General features: G+C 40.6%; 1 protein-coding gene and 1 long non-coding RNA gene across 2 annotated transcripts; one reads left to right on the forward strand and one right to left on the reverse strand.

The window, feature by feature from the left end:
• Positions 1–207: 207 nt before the first annotated feature.
• Positions 208–27,248, reverse strand: ntn4 (netrin 4). Its single transcript, XM_059325516.1, has 10 exons — positions 26,906–27,248; positions 24,516–25,069; positions 17,746–18,024; positions 12,227–12,353; positions 11,021–11,206; positions 4,008–4,221; positions 2,980–3,074; positions 2,515–2,583; positions 2,259–2,432; positions 208–1,398 (listed from the first exon to the last, which is right to left on the reverse strand). Exons 1-10 carry the CDS (start codon positions 26,949–26,951, stop codon positions 1,259–1,261), a joined length of 1,884 nt encoding a protein of 627 aa, XP_059181499.1. The 5' UTR covers positions 26,952–27,248; the 3' UTR covers positions 208–1,258.
• LOC131960342 (uncharacterized) lies at positions 20,794–24,398 on the forward strand. The gene is made up of 3 exons (XR_009389645.1): positions 20,794–20,933; positions 21,829–21,885; positions 23,119–24,398. It is a non-coding gene; the product is annotated as an uncharacterized LOC131960342 (long non-coding RNA).
• Positions 27,249–27,379: the final 131 nt, after the last annotated feature.

Below are 27,379 nucleotides of genomic sequence, written 5' to 3' on the forward strand. Positions count from 1 at the left end.
AGTTTTTTTCTGTCAACTAAGCACCATAAAATGAATTTACATAGTCTTGCCAAAATGTTAGCTTGTTTATAACTTATCTGATTGTTTACCACTTGAATGCAGACTTTCTTAATTGAATTCCCATCTCATGCACTTACTTTGGCAATTAAAACATGATTATAATTGTTAGAAATTACCTTCAAAACTGTAAAAATTAGGGGACCAAAGTTGTAATTATCCTTTAATATTACCACATACAAAAACAATTAAACAGAGGGAGAAAGATGAACATAATATTTATATAGATATATACAAATAATACTGTACAAGAGCACAAAGGAAGGAATAACAAAAGATTTTCTGGATTTAGTGTAATATGAGATGAATCAGTATACATGACGCTGTATCATAAAACATTGGAACGGTTGTTTTTTTTGAAAAGTGTACACAAACCTACAGAAAAGCTTAAGAGCTGGACTGAATCTGGACTGTGCTCGTAATATACCTCTGCATTCAAACACTCTCTCTCTCTCCGTCTCACACACACACACATGCTTGCAAAACAGGCAAATACATTCACGTTCTGGGTAAATCCCATTCACTCTGATTTCAACACAGGCACACCTGGACTGGCTAAGATTTAACCACCTGTAGTGGCTTGTATGGCTTGTTCAGCGTCACTCTGGGTGCTTTGCACATTATGTCAGCAGCACACAAACACACACTGCTGCCTGTGTGAAGGAGTGTGTGTGCCCACTGTGATAGGTAATGGACCTGTTCCTTCCACAGTCCATGTCAGGGGGTCATTTAGTGTGTGTGTGTGTGTGTGTGTGTGTGTGTGTTAAATCTTCCTCTCTTGGTGTGTCCATATTCCCTCAGTCCATCTTAGGCTAAAGTGCTGCAGAGAGAAACAGATTTTTGTTTGTACGTTTTAATGTTTGTCCAGAGGGATTCACTCAAAGTAGAAAGCACTTGGCCAAAGCGCTGAATTCCTCAATTTCTTGAGCCGCAACAGCAAAAGAAGTCCTACATAGGAATGTGCGAGACAGATATGTCTTAATAAAATAATGTCCCATGTGCTTTTAGCTGGTGCAGTCCGCCACTAGCCCTCATTGGACAACAGCAGAGAGATAAAGGGGGGGTTCAGTCGTCTCAGTTCAGCCCCCAAAAACCAGCTCCCAGACCTGTGTGATTCAATATTCCACAACCGGAGGACAAGAAAATTCACGGCATTGCTGTCCACGTGTTCGCCTGTCCTCCAGTGTTTTCAACGGTCCGTCTACCAGTTGCAGTCTTTCTTGAGTAGCATGAGGACTTTGCGCCCCAAGCTGGCTTTCCACGGCTTGACGAAGCTCTTCATGTTGACCAGGAGGCGGCCCTGCTTACGGTCCGAGTGGCCAGCCACAAGATACTCCACCCCTGAGGAAAAGATGTCAGGAAAACAATTTAAAATGTTAAAAAAGTCTACTTTGTAGCGGCTTATGTTGAAACTTTATTATTATGTAAATTTGTGAGAATTGTTAATATTCTAGATTTTGGTTGAGTATTTGTTTGGACATGTTTGAGTTTAATAAGAACCGAAATTTTAATTTCAATGTTTGCTTTCTGAGTAATAAGTATACACGTTATGTGCATTGTATCGAGGGGACTTCAACACCCATAATGCTTGAGAAGGAAAACCAGAAGTACAAAAAGGTTTGCCGGGGAAGATGTCAAGACTCAGATTGGTTGTTAGCAAGCAAGTTGTAGCCTTTGTTGTCAGAAAAATAGTTCATGTGCTAAACAGGAGATGGAAACACTTTTTCTGAGTAAGTTCTGACCTAGTGAACATTTAACTCACATGACTGATCAGCTTTTTCCTCTGACATGAAAGAACAATTATAAGTTGAATACAATTCCTTCTCATTTTCTCTGGTGGGTGGCCAAAGTTGTCCAATTGGCAACCTCTTTTTTGTTGTTCTTTCTCTCTAGCACAATCTCTTCTACTTCTACTGTTTACTGATGGATTAGCCTACAGCAATACATCACACTGCCATCTTCTGACCACAGTACATTTATGCAGCTTTGTTTATTCGCTCTAATCCAGTTGATGGAAGCGTCCCTAATTCGCATGTTTTTCTTAATGCACCATTTCAAAATTTTACTTCAAATTCACTTTGATAATGGAAATAAAAGGAAAATCTTGCTACTTGAATCCTAAAAAATCTGTATCTGTCTTAAAAAAAACCTGTTCCTGAAGTGTACTGGAGGACATGATCACAGCAGAGTGTTAGTCTGACCTGGGTTGAGGATGGGGCAGGTGCAGCCCCGTGCGGTCCAGGACTCTGGGTAAAGGGTGACTCGACCCCGCTGTATCTTCACCTTGGTGTTCTGGCTGAGCACCTTCTGAACTTTGACCTCCACCTCGGCGTGGGAGCCCTTATCGTGGGCTGACAGCACTTTCACCTTAAGGACTAAGAGTCGATATTTATATTATTACTCTGAATGCCACAATATATAAAAAAATAAGTTAAAAAAACCCATGAAAGTTCTTACCGTATGCATAATTCATGGTGCAGAAGAGTTTGCTGTTGGTCAGGGCTTGCTCTTTGCACTCACACTTCTCTGCAGGAGGTAGACAAGGTACAGATTAATATTTGTAGCATACCTGAAATGTGTGTGTGTGTGTGGTCTGAGATACTGTGCATGGCGTCCTAAGAATGCAAGCTCAGTGTGTGTGTCCAGTGAGGAATGTGCCTATGAAAGCTGCAGTTACATGGTGGTGGTGGTGGTGGTGGGGTCTAAGAGAAGGGACACTTGGAAACTGTCCATGCACACACACACACACACACACACACACACACACACACACACACACATTCATCTTTGTTCCATGTCCTTGTAAGGCCCTATGAGGACTTTCATTACTTAACCATTAATGCTTGGTCACTGGACTGTAGCGGAGGATGAAACACACACACACACACACACACACACACACAAACCGTCTCCGTATCTTACCTGAGTAATGGAGGGCAGAGAAGAGTTCGTCTACTCTGAAGATCCTCACCGGCTCGCTGGAGTTTCCCTCTAAGTTGTACAGGTCCAGATCAGAGCTGCACAAACACATTGCAATATCAGCACACATTCACATGGTGATGTAAATGTGAATCTGTACTAAATAAATGTTAAATTGACTCTATATTGGTGCTGATTGGGAAGGCACATACACTTTACGAAATAATCAGCAATGTTAAAGTCGAGTAGAGTAGACCTTATTGTTCCAGATTTTTTTAGGTACAGTACTGCAGTCTGTTGCTTTACTTGTTAATGCAACCATTGTGGATATTTAACAAATATATGTCTAATATCTTACTGCAGAGTAGAATATCTTGGTAACTACTGGCAGGATGCTGTGAAATTTATTTTGGATATTCATGATCCCCAGAAGATAATGACCTTCACCAAGGAGGTTATGTTTTCAGTTTGGTGTGTTTGTTTGACTGATTATCAGCAGGATTACAGAACTACTGGCCTAATTTTAATGAAACTTGGTGGAAGGGTGTAGCATGGTTCAAAGGATGAATCCTATAACATTTTGGGAAAGATTCAAATTATGGGGAGGTTACAGAAATGATCTTTCGTTATCAGTGCAACATGACTTTGGCAGAGGCTCAGTGCCATTATAATTCTTGATTTTTGCCCCTCTGATCTAAAAATGACCCTTGATGCATACAGAGCAAACTAATGCTCAAACCTCTGCTAAATTTGCTCTGGATAATCATGATTCCTGGAGGATTCATTTTCTTTACACCAGAAAAACCTGAGGTCAGGAATCTGTTAGAAGCTAGATTCATTCATTCGTTCAACACGGCAGGCTGCTGACTCAGTTCTAAACACCACAGCAAAATGATACCAACAATTCCAAGTTACGTTGTACACAGATTTAGGGAAAAAGAAAGCACTGTTACCAGAAAGTCACAAATTATCTGCATATACTCAGAGTTTAGGTATTGGTATCTGGAGAGAATACATTTTTCTTTACTCACCCAAACATACAGTCTCCAGTAAACGGATCACAGTCTCCTGCACAGTCACATGGACGGCAGCCATAGTCGTGGAAGCCCCAGTATCCCACCATGCACCTGTCGCAGTGGGCTCCACCTACTCCAGGTTTACAGATGCAGTTTCCGTTGGAGGGGTCGCAGAGTGAGCCATCAGCCAAGTGGAAGGGCATGGAGCCCAGGGGGTGACAGCTGCATGCTGGGAGAGAGAAAAAAAAGCAAAATACTTATAAGTGACGTTTCATTATGATATCGTGATTTAGTTACGTTATAAATGAAAGACGTTTTTTAGTTAATGAAGACCCAGTATCGCCTTTTTTGTGGCGGGAAGCCTCAACATTTACAGATTGTCTTTAGTTTTAAACAGTTTTCCAACAGTAGAGAGCAAAACAGGAAACACAGAGAGAAAAGACAGGGGTGACAAAGGTCTGGATCAAACCAGGGACAATGTGGTTAAATGTTGTGTGTTTAAACCGCTGTCTCCCATAACACCCCCAAAATGTGGTTTAAATTTTGCATCAACAATACGGTCAAACAGAGGCCGTTTATCTTAACCATGGGGTTATTTTCAACGGTGGTTATAAAAAAGTATCACATATCAATTTCGATCATATGTTGATGTTTGAAAAGGTAATTTTTTCCATCTTCAAGGCTCTGAATGCTGCAATATGAATGAAAATCTCAATATTTACAATACTGCTGTAGACTTTTGTACTGATTTTTTTTGTATTTATTTTTTCCAGTGCTTTATGTAAATTTATGACCAAACACCTGCATAACTAACCTCCCATCAACCTTGCATTTGATTTATTGCCAATTTATAAATGTTGAATTGAAAGATACAGCATACATCCATTCATGGGCATGCAGTAAAATGTCCTGGAAAAATCTGATTTGTTTCTTTATCACACCGAAGATACAAACGCTAGTGACAATTCTCTCCGACCAATAACTGTTATGCAGTGTTTTAACTCTTACCGAAAAAAAAACAGGTACTATCAACAACTTCTAATGGGGGGGGAAACCAAAAAAGAAAGAGAGAGTGAAATTGTGTCGTGCCTTACCATGAAGAAGATATGCAGCAAAAGCCTCAAGCATAGCTAAAATTATATTTATTCTTTAAAAAAATACAATATTTGAAGGAATTGATAAAAGGCCAAATACCATGTCTCACAATGTTAATGACAGTCAAAAATATTATATATAATTAGCATATCTGCCCCGCGATTCAGATCTGCTGCTAAATTTAATGGGTTCTTCTTCCACAAAGTTTCATGAAAATCAAAAGCAAGTAATTGTGCTGACAAAAAAAAAAAACCCAGACTGAAAACTCAACCTCCTTGGTGGAGGTAATAAAGAACAAAAATATATCTAATAAGACAAAAGTCACATTGGGGATCATTGAGTCTAAAGGTCTTTTAAGCTGACTGTTTGCTGACCTGCAAATTACAATTTATTACCAGGACTTAAGTATTTCATCATTCATCAGTTGTCCTATTTGTCTGTCTGGTGTTGTTGCAGGAGCTTGTAATACAAAGGCCTCTCTCTTTTTCTTATCACACACACACACACACACACACAAAGAGAGAGAGAGAGACCTCTCCACCAGCTTTCTCCCTCCCTCATGTCCCCTCTAATTGTGTGCTGATAGGGTGTTCTTTAAACAACCTCCAAAAACAATATACTTGTACACACACACACACACACACACACACACACACACACACAGCAGTCTGAGAAAACTACTGTCTGCTGTCTTTTTCTACTGTTATCAAGACTGAGACCCGGAGCCTCTGCAGGAGGAGGTGTCAGGCCTCCCCATAAATCTGTCCCTATCTCGGGGGCAGACGGGGAGGGGAGGACGGGAGGGGGGACGTGGTGAAGGAGAGGCAGAAGACGAGGAGGGAGAAACAAAGAGGGGGTGTTGTTTGGAGACATTTCTCTGCTGTTTAATGATGCTTGAAGCTCGGCTGGCAGTAAATGACTCTTACTGCTTACTGTACACCCAGAGGCATGTCTCCCTGCACTCTCACACTGTTTGACTATAGATTAGAGAAAAAAAGCCACTGTAGAAGTGCTGAAGGTTGTGTTTTACCCAACCCAAACTCATGATATGTTTTATTCACACAACTCTGACTGTAAACAAATATGTTATTATATGTAATGTTGTACGCTTTTTGAAAACACCTCCAAGGCTCAGGTTAAAACTTAATACTTAAACTTAATACACAAAGTCCATTTAGTGGCTGTTCTGGAGCTTTCGACTGTGTCACACAAGTTTTCCAGTTGTCATGAAACATGCAATGTTCAAATTCACTCATTCATTTTTGTGGAAAAGTACTCATTCTGCAGAATGGCCCCCTCAGATTGTTATTTATATTGAAAATATATTATGGAATTATTATTATTGATGCATTTATGTATAAGCAGCATTTTAATGTTGGAAATATATGGCTCATTTTAACTACTTAATATGCTGTAATTTGGTTTAATTAATAAAAAATAATCATAATCATTTTGAATTCAAATTTTTTTTATGTTAAATCTCAACCTGAATTGTTACATAAATGTTACATGAATAAAATACTCAAGTAAAGTACAAGTACCTCAAAACTGTACTTAAGTACAGTAAGAGAACAAAATATATATAGTCTTAAAAAAGTAAAAGTAATTTTATAGATGTGATATAAGGCCAAATGGACTGCCCGAAATGTTTCCCCTTCTTTAATAAAAGGGAGCAGGAATTAAACATTTTCCCACATTTGACTTCCCAAATTACGGATGAAGCACAATGCTGTCTTCATAAGAACGATGTCACATCAAACCAGACAGTCTATCAGAAGAAGCACCTGGTACAACAAAGATAAGATAAACCGTATCATAAGACCAGTATTGTCCCTGCAATATCAATAAAATCATAAAGATATCACATTTATAGACGTTATTGACATGCACATAGGCACACACACGGCATAGAAATATCCAGTAGTGGGATATAATGAAATACAATACAATTTTTGAGGTATTTCCATTTTCATGTAACTTTCTACTCTACTTAATTTGAGAGGCAAATATTGTACTTTTTACTACTACAGTATCTATCTACAAGTATTTACAGTTGGCTGCAAGTTTTAGTTTCTTTTCAGGTCGAAATTTAACATGAAAAATGTGATTGATTTAAAATGATTATGCATTTTTATGAATCAAATCACATAACAGTATATTAAGTAGTTAAAATGAGCCCCACCATTATGATATTAAAATGCTGCTCACATAAATGCATCAATAATAATAATCCAATAATATATTTGGAATATATAAAACAATCTGATTGGGGGCATTCTGCATAACGAGTACTTTTACTTTTGATACTGTAAGTACATTTTGATGCTGATACTTTTGTACTTTTACTTAAGTAAGTTTTGAATTCAGGACTTATAGTGCAGTAATTTCACAGTGTGGTATTTGTACTTTTACTTAAATAAGAGATCTGAATACTTGTTCCACCACTGGAAAACTTAAAAAGTGTACCGACCAACAAGACAATATTTTGTGAGTCTGTGTGTCTGTGCATGAAGACCTTATCTCCACTATTGTTTAGCGAGCAGCCTCCACATATTAATAATTAACGGAGATTACAGCACCACCTCAGTACCATGTAAAGCTGGAACACGTGTGACGATGTGTTTGGTAAGCGCGTGTGTTTACATATCTGCGTGAGAATTTATGAGCATTTGAAAGGGGTCACTACACAAGGACTCCTGTGTGTAAATGTGTGGCAGAAAGCTGCAGGAGCTCTGACAATAAAACATTCATGGGACATGACAAGACACCTGCCTGAGCAACCAGTGCAGCCAACAAACTCCCCCCTGCCATACACACACACACATATATATGTGTATGTAAACACACACTGTAACTTTCTCCCCCGCTAAAGAGTTTTGGTGTGTACAAGCTTGACAGGAGTGTTTTCTTTCCAGGGCCCCTCGGAGACTGGTATGAAAAAAATGTTCCTCACGACGGAGGGAAATTCCTCCATTGTCAGCGGGATTTCACAACCTGTACCTTCGTCTCAGGGGTTCTCCAAAAAGCATGCCGTCGCTCCTTTTTTCTATCAATCAGCCGTCAGTGAGGATCATTACCCTTCCAGCTCCAAAGTTACCAACACAGATGAGTGTTCAGGTGCACGACACCCAACACGGTCACTGAAACCCAAACCCTAAAACACGTCAGTTTCATAAAAAAGTGGCGCATCAATTTCCAAGACCTTATCAGAGACACTTCTAATCTTTATGGTCTTGTATTGGCAAGGAGAAAAGACAAAAGATAATACTAATAAAACACTGGGGAACAATGGAATAAAGGCTGTATACTGTTGGCACACCTCTCCCACAACAGAAGATCCAAAATAAGTGTCAATAGACACCAAGTGTAATGACTGGCCTCAAACTAGAAGTAAAACACCGGATTTATTTATATTAGTTGGTTTAAATGTAAAGATTTAAGTGGAAAAGTCAACAGTCGAACAGTCAAATGGCTTTAAATTTGTGAAAAGAGAGGCCAACACGCTGGGAAAAAAGACATTTTGCAGGAGGTCGTGGATAAATATGAAAGATCACTTTGTCAAAAGTATGATGAGAATGATGAATGTCCCAGTTTGTTTAATATCACAAGGCGGAGGTAATTTTGACTTGGAGCAAAGCTAAGTTACGTTATTACTAGCCGTATTTTTTTGTGCATATTTATAGAATATTTTGTTAGTCCACTGCATCAAAAAAACTGTTTAGTATCGGTTTTAAAATGCGTCTCGGAAGATCGGATCACAAGTGGACAGATGAGACACATCCCCATTTACACCTGTGTGTATTGTGCATCTCCAAGGGTGTCCAGCTGACCACTTGTGTTCAGATTTCGTTACCACCTACGCCACTTCTGTTAGAAGGTGAAATTCCCCCGCACACATTTATTACATCGGATAACAATAAAAACTCAAGTCGGTAGTTACTATCTTGCTAGCAACATCCTCGTAAACAGCCCGGTAACGATACGAGTTGTCAAGTTTTCTTTGGACTGAATGTTATGCTCAAATCGAGATTAGACATTACTTGCACCCCAACAATGTACATCACTGCTCCTCTATATTTTTACGACTGTTAGACTCTGTCATCAAAACGACCACCACACAGCCTGCATTGATGACATATTTTTATCTTAAGTCCTTGCCAGGGACGTATCAGGACACCTTACATTACACACGTTTACAATACAAAATATGTGGTCAAATGTGTCCTAGACCACATCTGCAAGTGGTTTGAGTGATCCAATCACAACGTGTCTTGGACCCCTGTAAAACCCCACATGTGGATTTAGCGCTGACCACTTGTGATCCAATCGCCCAAGACGCATTTTAAAACAAAGTGTAAAAAGGATCAAACAACACGTTGAGCACAAATGCCTGTGTCAAAGCTTGTACACCATTTGAAGTGGCCTTGCAAGTCTGGTTGTAAATGTTGTATTATTTATTTGTTTATAGAGATGTAGAGGTTGCTAGGGTGGGTTAAGGAAGTTACAGAGTTTTGAAAAAATCTAAGAAATGTTTGTGTTTCTGTTGTCATGGATCACTCCAGCTCTGATTGATACAATTGGGGCTAATAGCCAAAATATTCTGCCTGCTAAATGTTTTTGAATGGTCTGGTGCCATTTGACAGTTGTTCTCAATTCAATGTGCCTATGTGAACACACACACGTGGTAGTAATCATGTGTGAGTCCAGCATACCTGCAGGACTGAGCTGAATGGGTCAAATCTGACACATAATCAGACGGGGAATGTAGCCACTGCTCTGTGTTTATGGATGACTATCGCGTGTTTACTTAAGACTCGTCTCATCACCGGAGGGCAGCAGCCTGCTCACACACACACAGGACCCTCACACACGAGTACCAATGATTACCCTGAAGCAACTCAAGCTCTGAGTCACGCATGAAAAATGGCAAAACAAGCCAAGATGGACACGCAGGGGTTTGTGTGTCGAGCTTTGAGTCAAGACGTAGGAATGCCACCATCTGATGATTAACTACGGTGTAACCGTTGGCTGGAGCGTGGGCCGTCTGCTGTCTCACACACACACCTACACACACACACACACACACACACACAGGGCCAGGTGCCCATCAGGTATCAGCGTTATCCAGCACGTCCCGGCTTGTGATCTCAGTCCTCAGCATTCCTTGTGAGAATGAGAGCGCCGTGCCAGTGTGGTGTGTATGAGGTTAATGTTATGATTCACACCAGCAACACTTTGTCAACACTGGTGCGATTAATTATGCTATATGACATTTTTACGGTGTGTTCTACACGTCGCGGTTTGCAAAAGAAGCAGGGCATGGCAACATCCTGGCATCTAATACGTATAAGTGAAATTCCTGAAGTCACCTCATACAAATATGCAACATTTTTTTTGTTCAGATATGAAATTTAAACCAATTATAGAAAAAATGGAAACTCTTGGCATCAAAATATCACTGACAGCAGTGCTGAATAAGGGTTTTCCTTGAAATCAACCATCCTTGTTCATATTTTACAATAGGGTCACAGATGTAATTTAGTTATTTTATTGTATTAATTGTGTTTAAAAAAGTAATTAAATTACAGATCTGATCAGTAACAAAGGCCTTAAGTATACATTAACTTTATTCAGGGAGACTGCAAGTTGCATTAACTTTGATTTGAAAGTTTTAAATGCCACTTTGAATGCACAAATTTAACAGAAAAATCCCTTTAAGTCTGTAAATTCACAGTTAGCCCAAGACTTCATACTAGACTTCATCAGTAACTGTTACTAATTAACTTACACTTTAATGTAATTGTCATAGTAATTTAACAGTAAGTAAATTGAAGTTGTATTTAAGTACAAATTTGAGGTACCTGTAGTTTACTTTTTCACTGTAATGAGCCACATGTTTAGTGAGATGTAACTGGTGTGTGAGTGTCTCTTACGTTTGCATGAGTCGGGTGCAGTTTGTGGTCTCTGGGGGTCTCTGTAGAAGCCGGCTTTGCATTTCTGACACTGACGTCCTTCAGTGTTGTGCAGACAGTCACAGACTCCTCCGCTACGCTGGCCAGACTCGCGCCACGCCGTCCAATCAAAATGGCAGCTCTGAGCATGTCCGTTACACTTACACTCTGGTGTGAGAGGGAGGAAACGCAACAAAACCTGTCAGTCACTGTGGCTTAAGACTAAAAAAAAAGAGCCAATGAATTGTGTCTAGTACAATATTTTGAATAAATCTGCACATATTTGTGATGGGAAATATTTCAACGAAACTTGTTTGAATAAAAAGTTTGTAGTTTTTCTCCTCATATACCGTTATATACTCTTACCGGCCCTTTTATTATGTACACCTGTTCAACTGTCTGTCAGTGCAAATATCTAATCAGCCAATCACAGGGCAGCAGCTCAATGCAATTAGCCATGTAGACATGGTGAAGATGACCTGCTGAAGTTCAAAGCGAACATGAGAATGGGGAAGAAAGTTGATTTGGCGTGGTTTTTGGTCTTAGTGTTTCACAAACTGCTGATCTACTGGAATCTTCACACACAACCATCTCTAGGATTTACAGAGAATGGTCCGAAAAGGAGAAAATATCCAGTGAGCGGCAGTTCTCTGGGCCAAAATGCCTTGTTGATCCAAAGCACTACTGAAAAGAACATTTAGTAATTTACATGGATTGTGTTGCAGGTGTGGTTTGACATGTTTTTATGGACATTTTGAGGCTTTACTGTGTCTCTCTATGTCTCTACTGGAATCCACTGCAACTGGAAATCTAAGCTGACTGTAGTCGGTGTCCCCTATGAGGGTGCCAACTTTTCTTTTTTTGGTGGAGTATTCCTTTACAAGAAAAACGAAGGATTACAGCTCTAACTTTATGTGAAGATTTATGTATTGTGGTTGCAGAAGGAATGCTAAAAAAATGATGACTGAATAGGCACCATATCGGTTCTCATATCCATTTCTTAAAATACACCCATGCTTCTAACTATGTGGGTGACAACACAGTGCCTGTGTCCACTTATTTTATACAGTCTAAAGAATCATCCTAAAATTAACTCTCAGACTTTTCCGGAAAGTGCCAAGAAAGCAGGACAAGTGGCGAATGTTAAGTTCCTGTGGGGGAAAAGGTGCGACTGTTTGTTCGACTCACTCCGACATTCGTGCGGCGCGCCCGTCAGTCCGTCAGCGGGCTGCCAGGGTCGGTCGTTGTACAGAGGAGAGCAGAGCTCGCAGTGATCACCTGCAGTGTTATGTCTGCACACACACTTCCCATGGACCTGAGAGAGAGAAAGGGCGAGAGAAAGAGGGAGAGAGCTCATTAGCAACAAGTAAAATGATAGACAGAGGTAGAGATGGAAGAATGGGAGAAACAAAGAGGTCAGTGTGATGGAGAGGAAAGTTTCCCACGTGAGGAGGAGCATGTTGGGGGTTCCTCTAGATTTTACACTCTTTATTTTCTTCATCTTTTTCTGCCTTTCTCCCTGTTCTCCTCCATCTCCTCTCACTCCATCTCTCTCTCTCTCTCGTACTCCCTCGCCTGAAAATTAGTGAATGGAGATTGATTGTTTGGCTTCATCACTGGAAACAAGAACGGGCCTCTGGTCTGAAAAGCCTGTGTGTGTTTGTGTGCGTGTGTTTACGAGTGTGTGTATGAGGAGAGTGCAAGTATGCAGCGCTGAGAGCACAATAACAATCTCCTTGTCATTCCTGTGAGCTGGAATGCCATGCATGCTGGATAATGATTGAAGGAGAGGAGGGAGGGGGGGCAAGGCATCTGAGGAAGCTCTTTATTTGTTTGCGTTACACCGTGCAACTGTAATGTAGGACACACACACACTATTATACAATGATTACAGAGGTAGACACACACTGATCAGCATAGAAAATAACTGCAAGGGCACACAAACAACAATTCTTGCATTTTTTTTTCCCACGGTGTGTGACAGCTCTGATTCACACACACACTGTACTGAGACTTAAACACATCCACATGCTATAGAATAGAGCCAACATGTGCTCTGACCCCAGATCAGTCCTGCAGCTTGGAGGTGAACACACACATGACTGATTTTACAGCATTTCAATCACACTAATAGGGGGGAAGCAATTGCATAAATGAGAGGTCCGGGCAAATGGGAGGCAGGAGACCTAATGACACATATTGCAAAAATGAAAAAAAGAAGAAGTAATTGATGGAAAAGTGGAAAAGAGTGGAGGGAGAGAAGAAGAAATGGGCAGAGAGGAAGGAGAGGAAGGGAGAAGGGCAGCAGCGGCAGCAGCAGCTGGCTCGGGTCCAGACAGCTGGTATTTCAACCCATTTCACATGTTTACCATACCGTGATACGGGACAATTAACACATGTACACACAGAGCTGCACACACGCAACCATGTAATCTCGGCCATACAGAGGACAAAGCAGAGCTGGACTGATGTCTGATGCTGAACGCTGATAGAGATATTCCTGGAAGGAATATCTCTCTCTCTCTCTATCTGCTGATAGCTGATAGATCCTGTCTTTAAATTTTATTACTTTTGTGCCAAAAAATATATATATATTTAGATATTTTATAATATCTATATTTAGAAACGCATAATTTAATATACTTTGAGAGAGACAAATGAACTTGTTTAGTATTTCTATCCATCTATCACGATGAATAAATAAGATGACAATAGGAATCTTAATTACTACAAACAATTAGAGTTAAAGCATTAAAGATGGAACATATTTAAATACATGTACTCAAGTACTGTACTTAAATACAATTTTGGAGGTACCATTTTTATGTAACTTTATACTTCAATTCCAGTACATCTTGAGACAAATATTGTACATTCCACTTCTGATCCTATCTGGACTAATTGCTGCCACTTCAGTAGCTGTCCCTAGATGTCATTATATGTGTGTGTGTGTGTGTGTGTGTGTGTGTGTGTGTGTGTGTCTAGATGTCATTATGTGTGCATGTGTGTGTGTGTTGGTTTTGTGGCTAGCTAACAGACGGTGTAATCACTCTAAACCGCAAAAATCCCCATGTGGGGAGGACAAACAACAACAACAAACAAACTGGTCTTTTTCGTCTAAGCTCACAGTGTCTGAGTAGTAATGACTCGACATATAAGTGGGCTACTTTTACACACATGCACACACACTTAGAGCAGACAAAACACTGCATGCTTAAGCACACGCACCTAACATGCAACAGACCAAACAAGCAAAACACACGTTACAGATATGAACAGAAAAAAATAATGCTGCACTGTATGACTAACAACCACAAAGAACATTTACTCAAGTACTTATTAAATACTTTTTCTTGAGTAAGGTTATTAATTAATGGCTTTTACTCATAGCTGAGTATTTCCACAGTGTAATATTAGTACTTTTACTTCAGTAAAGGATTTGAATACTTCTTCCTCCGCTGCACACGCCCTTCCCTTCCCTGACTGATCGGTAATCTCGGCCCTCATCTCCCATCTTGTGCCGCTCTGCTTGTTTGGGTTTTACCAGAGGCTCTGGGTTGAAACCTAGACACAAAACAAACTGCTGATAAAAAAAACTGCTGGAAAAGTCACTTATATAACTTCTGTATGTGTTTACTGAACGCTACCCGCACGGCACACGGCACAACGACGCTCCGATGACCTGTGGTGATGTTGTGAGGACGGTTAAGAAGGATTTACTGTTCAAACTTAACCCTCCTGGGTTCAATTTGACCAATATTTCTGAAGAAAAAAAGAATATCAGCCACACATGTAGCCATTAAAACAAAAATATTATTATTATTTTTATTATCCTGGCTGGCGTGCAGGGGAGAGTTTTACAGCCCTGTGGTTTAAAGACTGTTTCAGAGGATTTTCTGCCCTCAAAAGAAGGAAATCCTGATGAAAACATTCAGTAGAGCCACTTGGAATTTCTTGGCACGAAAATAGCCAGATTTAAAGATTTAAAGACTGTGCCCAATAAATCGGCTATCAGCAGCTTCGTTATAAAAACGCTGGTATCAGCAAAGAAAACACATGAATCGTCTCATTCATTTATCACATGTAACAGCTTCATCTGCTTCGTGTCATTGGAAAATGTGAGTTTTTCTTTTTTCAGCTGCCGGTCAGAATCGTTGGGGTCTGATAATTTACAGTTTGCACGTGTGCTTTTATCGTTTCACGCACTGAATGACTTATAGGATGGGAAACAGAATAGAAAGTACTTAAGTTGAGTAATTACACTTTCTGCTAGTTTATACTCTCCACAACATTTCAGGGGCAAATATTGTTTGTTTTTTAACTTTGTTAAATTCAGTTACTTTGCAGATTTAGATTATTGCCACAAAATATTTATCAACAAATAAATTATGATGTAATATCATAGATTAAGATAAAACTTTATTGACAAGCTACATATAGTGGTGGGACCAAGTACCATTACTCTAAAAAGTACTGTACTTGGAGGCAAAATTTTTACTTTTTACTACTATATTTGTCTTACAGCTTTAAGTACTTTGCAGATTTAGATTATACACAATACAAATCACAAAATAAATTATTAAATTATTATGTAATCTACTGCATTAAGGTGCCTCTGCAAATGTACCCAGGGAGCTACTTTCTGAAACATAAAACTTAATGAAATGATTAAGTAACATTATTATACATTATACAAACAATGTACTACATATACTATGCATGATGACTGAGAAAATAAAGAACAAATAGGAATAAAAGAAATAGCTAAATAAATAGCTTCAGTCAATTGCTGACTATTTAAAGCTAAAAGAATTTTTAAAAAAAGCTAACACCATTTCTAAATCACGACAACAACATTTTATGCACTATATATTGTGTATGTAAGCATATACACTGATACCAATAGGCCTACAAAGTACTTAAAATAAGTTCCACATTTGCCAGCTGCAACAATTAAATGATGCACACATTTATGCATCACTATTTATAATTAATTCATATGAATCATGAAACGGTCCAGTCTACATAATGAGTACTTTAACTTTTGGTACCTAGTAAGTATATTTTAATGCTAATATTGTTGTACATACTACTTTATACTTACTAAATGTACTCATAACAGAGCATTTTAATTATTAAAATAATTTAGTTAGAAGGACAAGATCTGAAAACTTCTTCTACCTCTGGAGGTAGACACTGATATCTATTAGAGAGAAATTAAAAGTATGTCTTAACTGTAAAATTCTTTTTTTTTTTAAAAACAAGTGATCCTTACCATAAGTGGTGTTTTTCGCTGTGAAAAACAAGTGTTAACTAAACTCTCAAATATTTATGTCGCTATCAGCTTCAGAAATCCTTTACAGTATATGTTGTAGTATTGTTTATCTGTGTAAATGTCTTTGCTTATATAAGCTGTAAAGGAAACTCCTTGTTGACTCTCACTTTCCGCGTCGAGCTTCACTGATTGCAGCAGAACAGACGTTTGTGTTTGTGGAGATGGTTGTGATAGGAGCATTAACTTTCAAGCACTTCTCAAGAAAAACAGTGAATCAGTCATGTCCGTCACACCTTCATGAACACATCAACACCGTCATTATCCCTTGAATCAATACCTACATCTCCAGGGTTTGTTATGAACGGGAAACGCAGCTGTTTATCTGAACAGACTGAGCCAGAAGAACAGAGCCTCACCATCCGTCAATCTGTTATTAAGACGACTGCCAACACAAAGAGAACACGCCATTTAGTCTCCAAGTATCAAGCCTTATAATCTTCCTCAGAACAAGTGAAAAGCCGGCCACGGGGTGTGACTACTTTATGATAAATATCAAAACAAGTGAAAGAAATGTCAAAACAAGGCAGAGTGAAGGAACAGGGCTGCACTCGTATCACAGCATCAAGGCTTCAAAACAACATTATTTACACTGGAAATATGAGTACTGATATTTTCCTGATTAAACAACAAGATTTAACAAACAAAACAAATCTGAACTCACAGACCCAATGACCCTATTTCAGAGCTTTCAACAGACTGAGATGCAGTTTTTTAGACCAAAAAAGGCTAATCAGGGTGCTTCCATTACCCAAAGAGATGGGGATCTGGATCCATTTGCAAATGAATCCGAGTGCACTGTGAACGTAAACCTTGCAAGGTCTTGAATATAGTGAACTTGTGAAACCAAAATTAAGACTGCTGCATGAACGAGTCCCCAGAAAGCCTAGCTCCATCCTGGGAGAGATTAGTGCACAGAGACCAACAGCCCGGCAGAGAGGAGGCACAGGCAGTTGCAATGCGGAGTCAGGTGTCGGGTCTGCACAGTAGACGATGCGTTCTGCTAGATTCACGGCTAAGTTAAGTGAGGGATGTTCTTTCTGTGATGCATATCTGGCCATATTGTACACCGTTTTTTTTTGTCAAACTACTGTTTACAATTAACTGTCACGCTCAAGTAATGATGTATTAAATAGTATTTTTATGAATGGAACTTCAGATTCACAAAGGTGTGGTGTTTTTGATCAATAGTGGCGCTCTGGAGTGGTGTTTTCACTCACATGTGGATGCACAAGCATGTGATTGATACGATAACACATTACTGCAACTGCAGAGAGGAATGATGCAGATCTATAGTGCATGCAAGCCATTGAAGTCCTGCACTGTGATACCCATTATGAGTAATCAAAACACTCACTCAAAGCTCCTCTCTTACCACATGGTTGGTGCGGTCTCTGATGGGCTGGTACCCCGGTGCGGGAACACACTGCTCGGCGTGTCCGTTACAGAAGCAGCTTCCCTTCACTATCAGGTCGTAGATGGCAAAGTGCTGCGTGGGGAGAGCTTCAAGTGCGGCAGAGAGGTCTTTGGCCTGGCAAGGACACAACTGACGCTTCAGCAGTCGGATTCGGACATTGGTCACCCTCAGCTGCTGCTGGCCCTCCACCCCGAACGGATCCAGGGACTCCCACTTAGGAAGGGTGCGGTAGATCACCTGTTGGTCAGAGAGAGAGAGAGTTAGGTTTAGGCAACAAAAATACATTGTAGGTTGAGTAAAAGATCATAGTTCGGGTCAAATTAGTATGTTTGTTACATACATAACTCAACTCTGGCTTTTTGGTTTCACACAGGACAGACCCTGAACTTTCACCCAGGAGAAAAGGGTTTGTGTCACGTGTGAAAACAAAAGTAAACGATTTCATTTAAACATCACTGAACTTCCGCTGTCATGTTTTTACGTAACTATGTCACTTCCAGCATTTATGTACAGTTATAAAGTTATTTAGTCTTTTATAACTCGTACCAGGAAGTTTTTTTCTCTAAACCTAGATCGGTGGTTTTGTAGCCTACAACCGCATACTGACATGTATGTATAATGACGCTCTGTACTGCAAAACCCTCATATGTGTCGTTATGGGTGGTATTGATAATCGACCTATTTTTTCGTTTAGGTTGGAAATCTCGTTGCACGTGATCATGAGGGTGCAGGGTGTCCTTAAATGAGTGCACCCAACCTTTCTCCCCTCTCCCTCTGTCTTTCTCTCTCTCTCCCTGTCTGGTCCCTGGACATCCTTCAAATCGAAGATCCCTTTATAGGCTGCCATCACCATGGCTAATGCTGCCATTAGCAACCAACACCGCTGCTGTTGTCTGGGTGAAAAAGTTGCCCCAAACTCTTGCTGTGAAAGAAATGTGTGTGTGTGTCTAGTGTGTCTCTTTGCAAAGTGTGTGTTTGTCATTGATATCATTGGACGAGAAGTGTGTGTGTTTATATGTGAGCGTTTTATTTAGTCGAAGCAAGATGCGAGCAGAAAGCCCCCATGCGGCTCCCTCATTGGCTGGATGACTGGCCCAGAGTGTGATGGGAGGAGCACTATTAATTTCCCTGTTGTTGGAGAAGGTCACGGGGTCACGGCATTGTGGTCCACAATTAAGAGAACACGACAAATAGGACGAGGGGCGCCGGTCCGCGGGAGAGCACGGAGAGCAGGGCCAGACAAAGACGGGGACGGAGATCCAGCTTCACATAACTCAGGGCCGGACAAAAGGCCCGCGACAGCCCGGTGACACCACAGCAACACCAGCACACACACACAAACACACTGGCATGCACATAGACATCAGTGCTGTGCTTTCATTTAAACAACACAGATTCCACAACATGCCCTTTTTGGAGCTTTTACTACACAATGATGCCTCGTAGTTTTCCTTTGAATGAGGAGACAAAATATTAGTGTTCGCAAATACGCTGACGAGACCCATGTTTATGTTAATCTGAACCCTGAATGGATGTCAGTCTCCACAAGAGTCCCTGAGGGGTGTTAGGTGGCTGAGGAATATAAAGAAAAGTTAGACTACTCTAGGACTTTATCTGTGCTCATTCCGATTTTAGAAATGCATATATTGTAACAAAATCGTAGTGAAATTCTATTGTTTTGCTCAATCTCTCTGCTGTTAAACTGTTTATAAACTATTCTAAAAGACTACGGTGGACATTCAGCTGCTTATTTCCGTAGTCTTTCCCTTTTATGATATGAACTATATTCTGAGTTGGAAGAGGAGGTGAGGTCTGAGGGAGGGAGAAAAGGAGGAATGAAGCGATTGGGTATAAAGAGCGACAAAGTCCACAAAGGAAAGTGTTCAACCAAAAATCTGTGTTGCTATTCTTAAAGTACTTATTTCAACCCAATCCATGAACTTTATTCCAATAGTAACTAAGTAGTTCCGATTCAAAATGTCAACTACGTGTTGACACGTGTTGTGTAACATATCATATGACCGTTGGAGGATAACTTGGAGTTATAGATACTAAAAGGATAGATGACAGACAGGTTTTAAAATACTTTGCAAATGTTTCATGAGAAAGGAAATGCATTCAGTGGGTTTGTTGGCCCTCAAGGATACACACTATTTGTTTTACTGAGAAACACTGACTATAAACATTTATACTGGCATTTGTTTACAAGGAAAACTCCAGAGGGAACCTTTAACTATAATTGAATTTGCAGAATGAAACATCTGCTATTTTAATCTCTCACGGTCACTGCTGTGTGTCTGATGTGGAATCTGAGAACTTTTACTCAATCGGTAGTATATTAATTATAGAAGCTGAGAGGCGTGAAAATGTTACACCTGGTGCCAAAACTTTGGAACGAATTTCAGGTAAAACCAGCCACTTTAAATTTAAGTCCACCTGCGACCTGTGGCAGCGGGTTCACTGCGAGCCATGTGTCTACTCCAGGCTGAAAAATAAAAGTAAGTCTGGCTTAAACAGGCGTAATTCCATCAAAGCACTGTGGACTGTAATCTGGTAAACAGGAACAATGGGCATTGATGGAAGGAGAAAGACGGAGAGGAAAACAGAGAGAGGGGGGATGGGTGTCTAGCCAACAGTACCAACATCCATCAGAGCAACGGCACTTCCTTCCCAGCAGACAGACGGAGAGCCGACTGTATGTGTTTATCTGAAAGGGCACGGACAAGTGTGTGTGTGTGTGTGTGTGTGTGTGTGTGTGTGTGTGTGTGTGTGTGCGTGTGTGTGCACGCGCGCTCCAGGAACTGTGGAAAAGAGAGAGAATTTGTGTGTTGGCTGGTCTGCCTCACTCTCTTCCCTAAGGAGGTCAGTCTCTACAACAAACACTCACATTCTTCCAGCCCAGCTGACCTCATAAATAAGACAAGGAACCAAGCATAGCATACTCTCTCTCTCACACATACACACACACCTACACCACCTTTTCCCCACATTACAGGTGAACAAGAAAATCTTTCAGCACAAGAGATTACATGCTTTTATGTTTGCTGCAGGAGAAAGAAAGAACAGAGGCAGAAAGCTGAAAATACCTCCCATGTGTTAACCTGAGCCAAGCCCATACATTGAGCAACTTTAAATGAAGTTATCAGGTCAGGTGTTACTTACTTTGATGCAATATTTCATTGTTTTAATTGTCTGACTCCGTAGGAATGGAGGGAAATCTTTCCCAGGCTGACTACCGTATCAGGCTTCATGGCATGAAGTTCATACTGAAACTAAAACGTTATTTTCATGACTTCACTTATTTCTTCAATGAATAGTTTAGTGCATTCCATGCTGACATTATGTCCATTACATGTATGCTGTCTTCCAAATAGGCCTATGTAATGGCAAGAATCCCTGTAACATCCAATGTCATAGTACTACTTTTTATAATGCAATCTGAATCACAAAACATAATAGCGTGATACCCAAGTGTATAAATATTTTTCTTGCACACTTAATCCTAAATGGCTTCTGGTTGAGCAAAAGTGCAAAATCTAAAGATATTCTAAGCCTTTACAGTAAACAAGAATCCAATTCCTGAAGAATTCTTGATTCATTTAAATAACTTGAGGCTGCATTTAACAACAGCAAAAATCAGCGCTGTAGTTCCGAGACTACTAATTTGAAGTCTTTCACTCGTTTTGGGGGTCGTGCCTTGTTGATCTCTAATCAAGTTGTTCCCGTCTGCTGATTTAGGATTAGTTGTATAGAATGTTGACATATTGTCTGATTTGATGTAAAGATCAATGTTGTTCAATAGATAAGATTATTTCTGTCCAACTCCTTAATCACTTTTGCCACTTGTGATAATGAACAGGACTCGATTTGCTCTGGACTCTGATTTGGTCTTGAATGCCTTCGGACTTGGTCTTGACTCGACCACGACTTGGACTTGACTTGAGCTCAATTAAATTGCCCTCCAGACATTTTAATATTATAATTTTGTTATTGTTAAACATGACCCTTATTTACTTAAAATTTCTCAACTGTTTTTTTCAGATCCTCTGTTTCCTGTGGAGGCATGCAAGAAAACAAAGTCTTCTTCAAGAATACAAGGTAAAATGGATAGAGTAATAAAAAAAAGTAAAATTATAATTTTAAGTGGGAAATATTCCTTTAATTCTTATAAACCCTCCTCATATTTGTACGTGAAAAACAGAGGAAGTCTATGACACACATATTGCACAGTAGAAGGTGATGTCATCACCTTGCACAGGCCACAGACTGTTTAACTGCCATTATAGGTGACATACAGTCACAACAAAAACACACAGAAGCAAAAAGAATGTGAACAGCTGAGCGGCAGCAGCTGCTGGTCTGTCAGAGCGCTACTTGACCTCTTTTAACCTCTGGGTCATCAGTTGAAGGATCAGAAGTCGAAGGTCGTGCTCCTAGCACAGGTGGCTGAGACGTGTGGAAACCAATATGTAAAGTAAAGAGAGTCAGAAGGGAAAAGAAAGTGCTATTTTTCACACCTTTTGCACAAACGGTAGAGAGAACAAAATCATGCACAAAAGGCGCATTTTTCGTTTTGTTTTTTTTAAATGTCCGCATGTAAAGAAACCATGAAAACAAGTACAAAGAAACCCAGCAGGAATCCATAGAGAGAGATTTATGATACAGCAGCAGAATAAGCCATAACAGCTGAATACTTGGAAGGAGTTGTAGCAGCGAGCGGCCGTCAAAGAGGGCGTGAACACACATTACACATGAGAGCGCTGCAGGGAGTCGAGAGCAGCACCATGCTTGGCATGCGCCTCCACACACATCTGCAGAGCAGCTCCTGACACACACTGCTTCAATTAAACATCAATGGACTTCAGGAAGCCCTCTCGTGCTACAGTCAAAGTACGCCTATTAAACACTCACTCATGCACACACACACACACACACACACACACACACACACACACACACACACACACACACACACACACACACACACACACACACACACACACACACACACACACACACACACACACACACACACACACACACACACACACACACACACACACACACACACACACACTTCCCCCACCTGGCTGCTTTCATTCTGCTTGAGTCCTATGACTGTATGACTCTCGCATGTTGCGTGACTTACGGCAGACAGGACTGAATTTGTTCCAGTAGGAGGGGTACGGATGCACTTTAAATCATTTTGTTAAGGAAAGAATAAACGATTCACCTGCTACACACTGCATGCGTGATATGACATAATTAACAATTCATTCATAGAGAAAAGAAGAAAAAGCTGATCCGGAAACCCTCTGTCACCCCCTCCAGCGTTTCACTGCAGGTGTGTATCCGCCCTCCCTTTCCACCTGCGTCGACCTGCTTTGTGAGCGATCTGACTGTTTGGATTGAGAGAAATGGTGGGAATTCAACCAAGACTTGATACAAATCTGATCACCCAAAGCGCTCCTGGCAGGTAGTCATATATTGTGAAGAGAGAAGACAAAGACATCTTTGTTTTACTTGACACTGATTCTCCTGAACTTAATTTTCAGTTATGTATTTTATAGCCCATTTCACACATTACCTTTATTTACAACAGCTACTTCTTTCTACCCTTTCATTCTGTGTTGCTCCTCCTGAGATTTATTTCTTTTCTCAGATAAACCTACATTAACTGATTTTTCTTTGGCCACTTGGGGGCAACATCTGAAGGAAACACCTGGCTGACTTGGCAGCTGCTTAATGCTCCACTGTGTTCACCAACGAGCTACTGAATTTATCTGCCTGTTGTTTGGTGCGGAGCGGGTAGTGGTTTGAGAAAGCCGAAAAAACAGCTGCTTCATGTTCCTGGAAGTGATGCTGATGAGAGCGGTGGGAATGTACTGCTTTTACTTATCATCTGTCACATATTAAAAGTGGCCAAAATCTAGAATATTGTGGTAAATGTATGTAAAAGTAATCTGTGAGACAAAAACCTCAGGTTTCCAACTGTCCTGAACACTTGTGTCAGACAGTTTTTTTCTTCTCTCACCTCAAGATGATGTAAGCTTTGACGGATTTCTATATGGTCATCTGCTCCAGGCACATAAAGACAGTGTTTACAATATACACTGTATACTGCTACATTTAGATCCCAATGTAAGGAAAACCTATCTCATCTAACCTATCTAACCTTATCTTGATTGTTGATTGTTAATTTCCCCCCAGTTTTCAATTACATTCCTCCTGGAACATGTTAAGTCGTGTGAATTTGGTGTAGAAGCTTTTGTTGGTAATTTGTAATGGGAGAAAGTGCTGCTACAATGACGTGAAACTTGTAATCTTTGTTGCTGATGTTGTTAATTTTTCCCCAATTTCAGATCACCATTCTGCTAGAACATGTCGAATTGTGTACATTTTGGTTTAGAAGCTATTATGTTGATATTTCGGAAAGAGACTGTACAGAGAAACTAAGAGCAAAGATGCGGAAGACCTGGAAACGCTGATCAATCAGAACAGACTGGGCTTATTTGGGATGATGGGTTACAGATACAGGCACTCAAATGGAGCGTCTCAGACAGAGGCTGAATAGAGTTGCAGCAGCCATGGGCAGTATGAGAAAAATAAAGCTTTTTTAAATGATAAAACACGTTGTGTAACACGTTGGGTAATTACCAGAACACATGTTCTGGTAATTACCCAAAGGAATATTATGTCCCATTTGATAAAGCTTAGAGACACCTCACCTCTCCACGGTTGCAGGGATAAGCCCCGGAGTATTTGGAGGTACAGGTGGCGCCGTCCCGTCCCATGCCCGCTTTCCCCTCCTCCATCCCGAAGGCGGTGCTGCAGTTGCTGGCGTAGTACTGCAGCATCTTCCACGTCCTCCCAAAGTCCTGGGACCGCTCCAGGGTCATGGCGGCAGGCCTCGGCGAGCGAAACACTATGATGAGATGCGTGAAGTAGAACTCCGCCTCCAGGTCCAGCTGCACCGTCTCAGACTCCACCCCCTCTGCCGACTGCCACCAGGTGTTGGGGTGGCGGAAGGAGGAGTCGGACATGGCCCCGGCCAGGTGGGACAGGAGAGGCAGGCCAGCGTTACATTTGGCGCACTTGGCGGCGCTGCAGGCCAGGTTGGCGTTGGGGTCAGCGTAGGAACAGTAGAGCTCGGTGCCGTTGTTGCCGCAGACGGTCTGCGTCAGGACCCGGCGCCCCAGAGCTAAGTTACCCATGCGGGGGTTGCAGGCGCGGCTCTCACAGCGAGGGGCCACACCTGCACGAGACACGTCCATCGACACACCTGGACAGAGAAACAAAGAGTTTAAACATGTGAACTTGGCAAATATCAGGTGACATAATCGCTTTCTACAACCAGAAAGAGTGAAAGCAGGAGGGTGTGGCACTCATTATACCTCAGCTTAAAGGGTTAGTTCACACAAATCACACAAATGTAGTGGTATAGACCTTTTTTAAATACAAATAGACAATTTGCACTTTAGTTTTGGTTTAATTCTTTTGGGGCAAGTGAGCTGCTAGATATACTGGCCCAACATGGCATTTTACCTGTACTGGGCAATTGAGCAAACCTTATTTTGGTGAATAATTACCAACTATTTTGATAGTTACTAAGTCATTTTTCATGCAAAAATTGCAGAAAATGCTGTTTTCATGCTTTTAAATATAGAGAGTTCCTACTTTTCTTTGTTTTATACCATATTAACTGAGTATCTCTTAGTTTTGGACAGGTTTCATGGTATACCATGGTAGGAAAACTGAGAGCTGTCAACACAACATTGAGGCGTTATGATCGCCCTAAAATCATCCATCCATACAAGTCAGCAGGACCATTTCTTTGGTAGGATGAAGAGAAAATGTACAGCTACTTGATATGTAAGAAGGTTTATTATTGTTGTAGTTGTTGTAAATTTGCTTTTTTAACTTCAGATTTAAACAGGAAAAGTAATCCAAATAGCAAGAAAATGACTTTTAAAGACTGTACATCAACAGAAATTACAACAGAGGATCACTTAAGAAACATCTTCCCATCTAAGCTGATAAATCTGAGCAATAATTGACCATATTCAGCAATAAAAATGTCTTGTTAGGGAGTATTCAGTCCCCTACTTAGGACTCTAATACTCCCTTTCTAAGCAATTTCAGAGGTTTTCAGTGAACCAACTCACCTGAATCTAACAGCAACAGTGTGAGAATGAGGGGGCGAACGGAGGATAAGAGTGACTCAGTGTGTGTGCGTACACAAGTCAAGTGATTTACCTCCATTGGAAATGTTATGCAAAAAGGATAATAGAGGCATTGTGCACCTGCCTGCTGCACACTGCAGCCAGCGTGGACTCTAACACAGATAAAGTTTGGCAGCTCGGGAGGATGAGCAGCATTCAGACGCCTTCCAGACGCTTTGCAAATCCCCCAAGGGCCACAGTGTCATCTTCCAACCTGGATTTATTATCTAAAACCTGCAGCTCACTTTGTTTTTCCAAGTCACTTCACAGATACAGACTCATATTTAACCTCAGAGCCGAATTGGTGAACTTTTGCACTGAGGATCTCCTTTTTTTGTGCAGGGATGTCTTTGTTAGAGTTCATGCTGAATTACATAACTGTCTGTATGTGAGGGGGTCATGAGGGGAAGACCTAAACCTTTAAACTGAATAATCATTCATTTTATGCTTTTAATAGGATGTAAACTCAAATACAAGAGTAGGATGTGTTGAATCAAACTATATTTAATCTTATAAGACCTTGGATACACCTAATTTGGAAGCTGTTAACCTATAAAGATAAAATCACAGCTTTTATGTTTTAATACCAAACTTCCATCCAAATCTGTGGAATTTAACAACAAGGGAGCTCAGACATTTCGTCTACTGGTCTGTGTCTGTTACAGGTGAATATGGAAGCTTTAGTGAAATTATATAGTTTATGAATTTGAATCAACTCTAAACTTTCAATACATGTGGCTTTATGTGTTTACAAAAACAATGTACAAACTCTTTCAGTGAGAGATTAAATTGCCTGAAATGTCAAGGGAGTTCTGCATTACCGAGCAGAAAATGCACATTGTTGTACCAGAGACAATAACTATGACAATAGGATGCAAAAACAACAACACACTAACCTGCATGTGACACCACGGCCAGACTGATCACAAATAACACCAACATATCTCCGTGTTTAGAGGATTAATCCGAAATATGTGAGAAGAAGAAGAAGAAAAAGAAGAAGAGGAAAGAAGAAAATCCGCATCAAGTATGCAAAGATTTCATCCACGGTGGTGAAGACAAGTGCGTAGGTTCAAATCCAGTGTGGACTTTCTCTTTCACTCAGCTGCGATCCAGTAAGCCGATAATAACTCGTGAAGAAACAACATGATCCCGGACGGTGTGTGATGTCCCGCTGAGAGAGGAGAAGAGAGGAGATGAGGAGGTGAACGGGTCTGTGCGGCTCGTCTGCTGCTGCTGCTGCTGCTGCTGCTGCTCCGGGACCTGCAGCGTGTTTCATTTCCCCACAGTGTGCGCCTGCTGCCCGCTCTGATCTATTTCTAAGGAGCGCAGAGAGACGGAGAGAGGTTGTGTAGTGACAGCGGCGGCTG

This window comes from Centropristis striata, chromosome 22, assembly GCF_030273125.1.
Source record: "Centropristis striata isolate RG_2023a ecotype Rhode Island chromosome 22, C.striata_1.0, whole genome shotgun sequence".
In the NCBI taxonomy this organism is placed as follows: Eukaryota; Metazoa; Chordata; class Actinopteri; order Perciformes; family Serranidae; genus Centropristis; species Centropristis striata.

Coding starts and splice junctions, on each gene's coding strand:
- ntn4 (XM_059325516.1), bottom strand. CDS start 26,951: ATGTTGGTGTTATTTGTGATCAGTCTGGCCGTGGTGTCACATGCAG. Junction 4,222..11,020: donor TGCACCCGACTCATGCAAAC/GTAAGAGACACT, acceptor TCTCTCTCCCAG/CATGCAGCTGTCACCCCCTG. Junction 2,584..2,979: donor CTCTGCCCTCCATTACTCAG/GTAAGATACGGA, acceptor TACCTCCTGCAG/AGAAGTGTGAGTGCAAAGAG.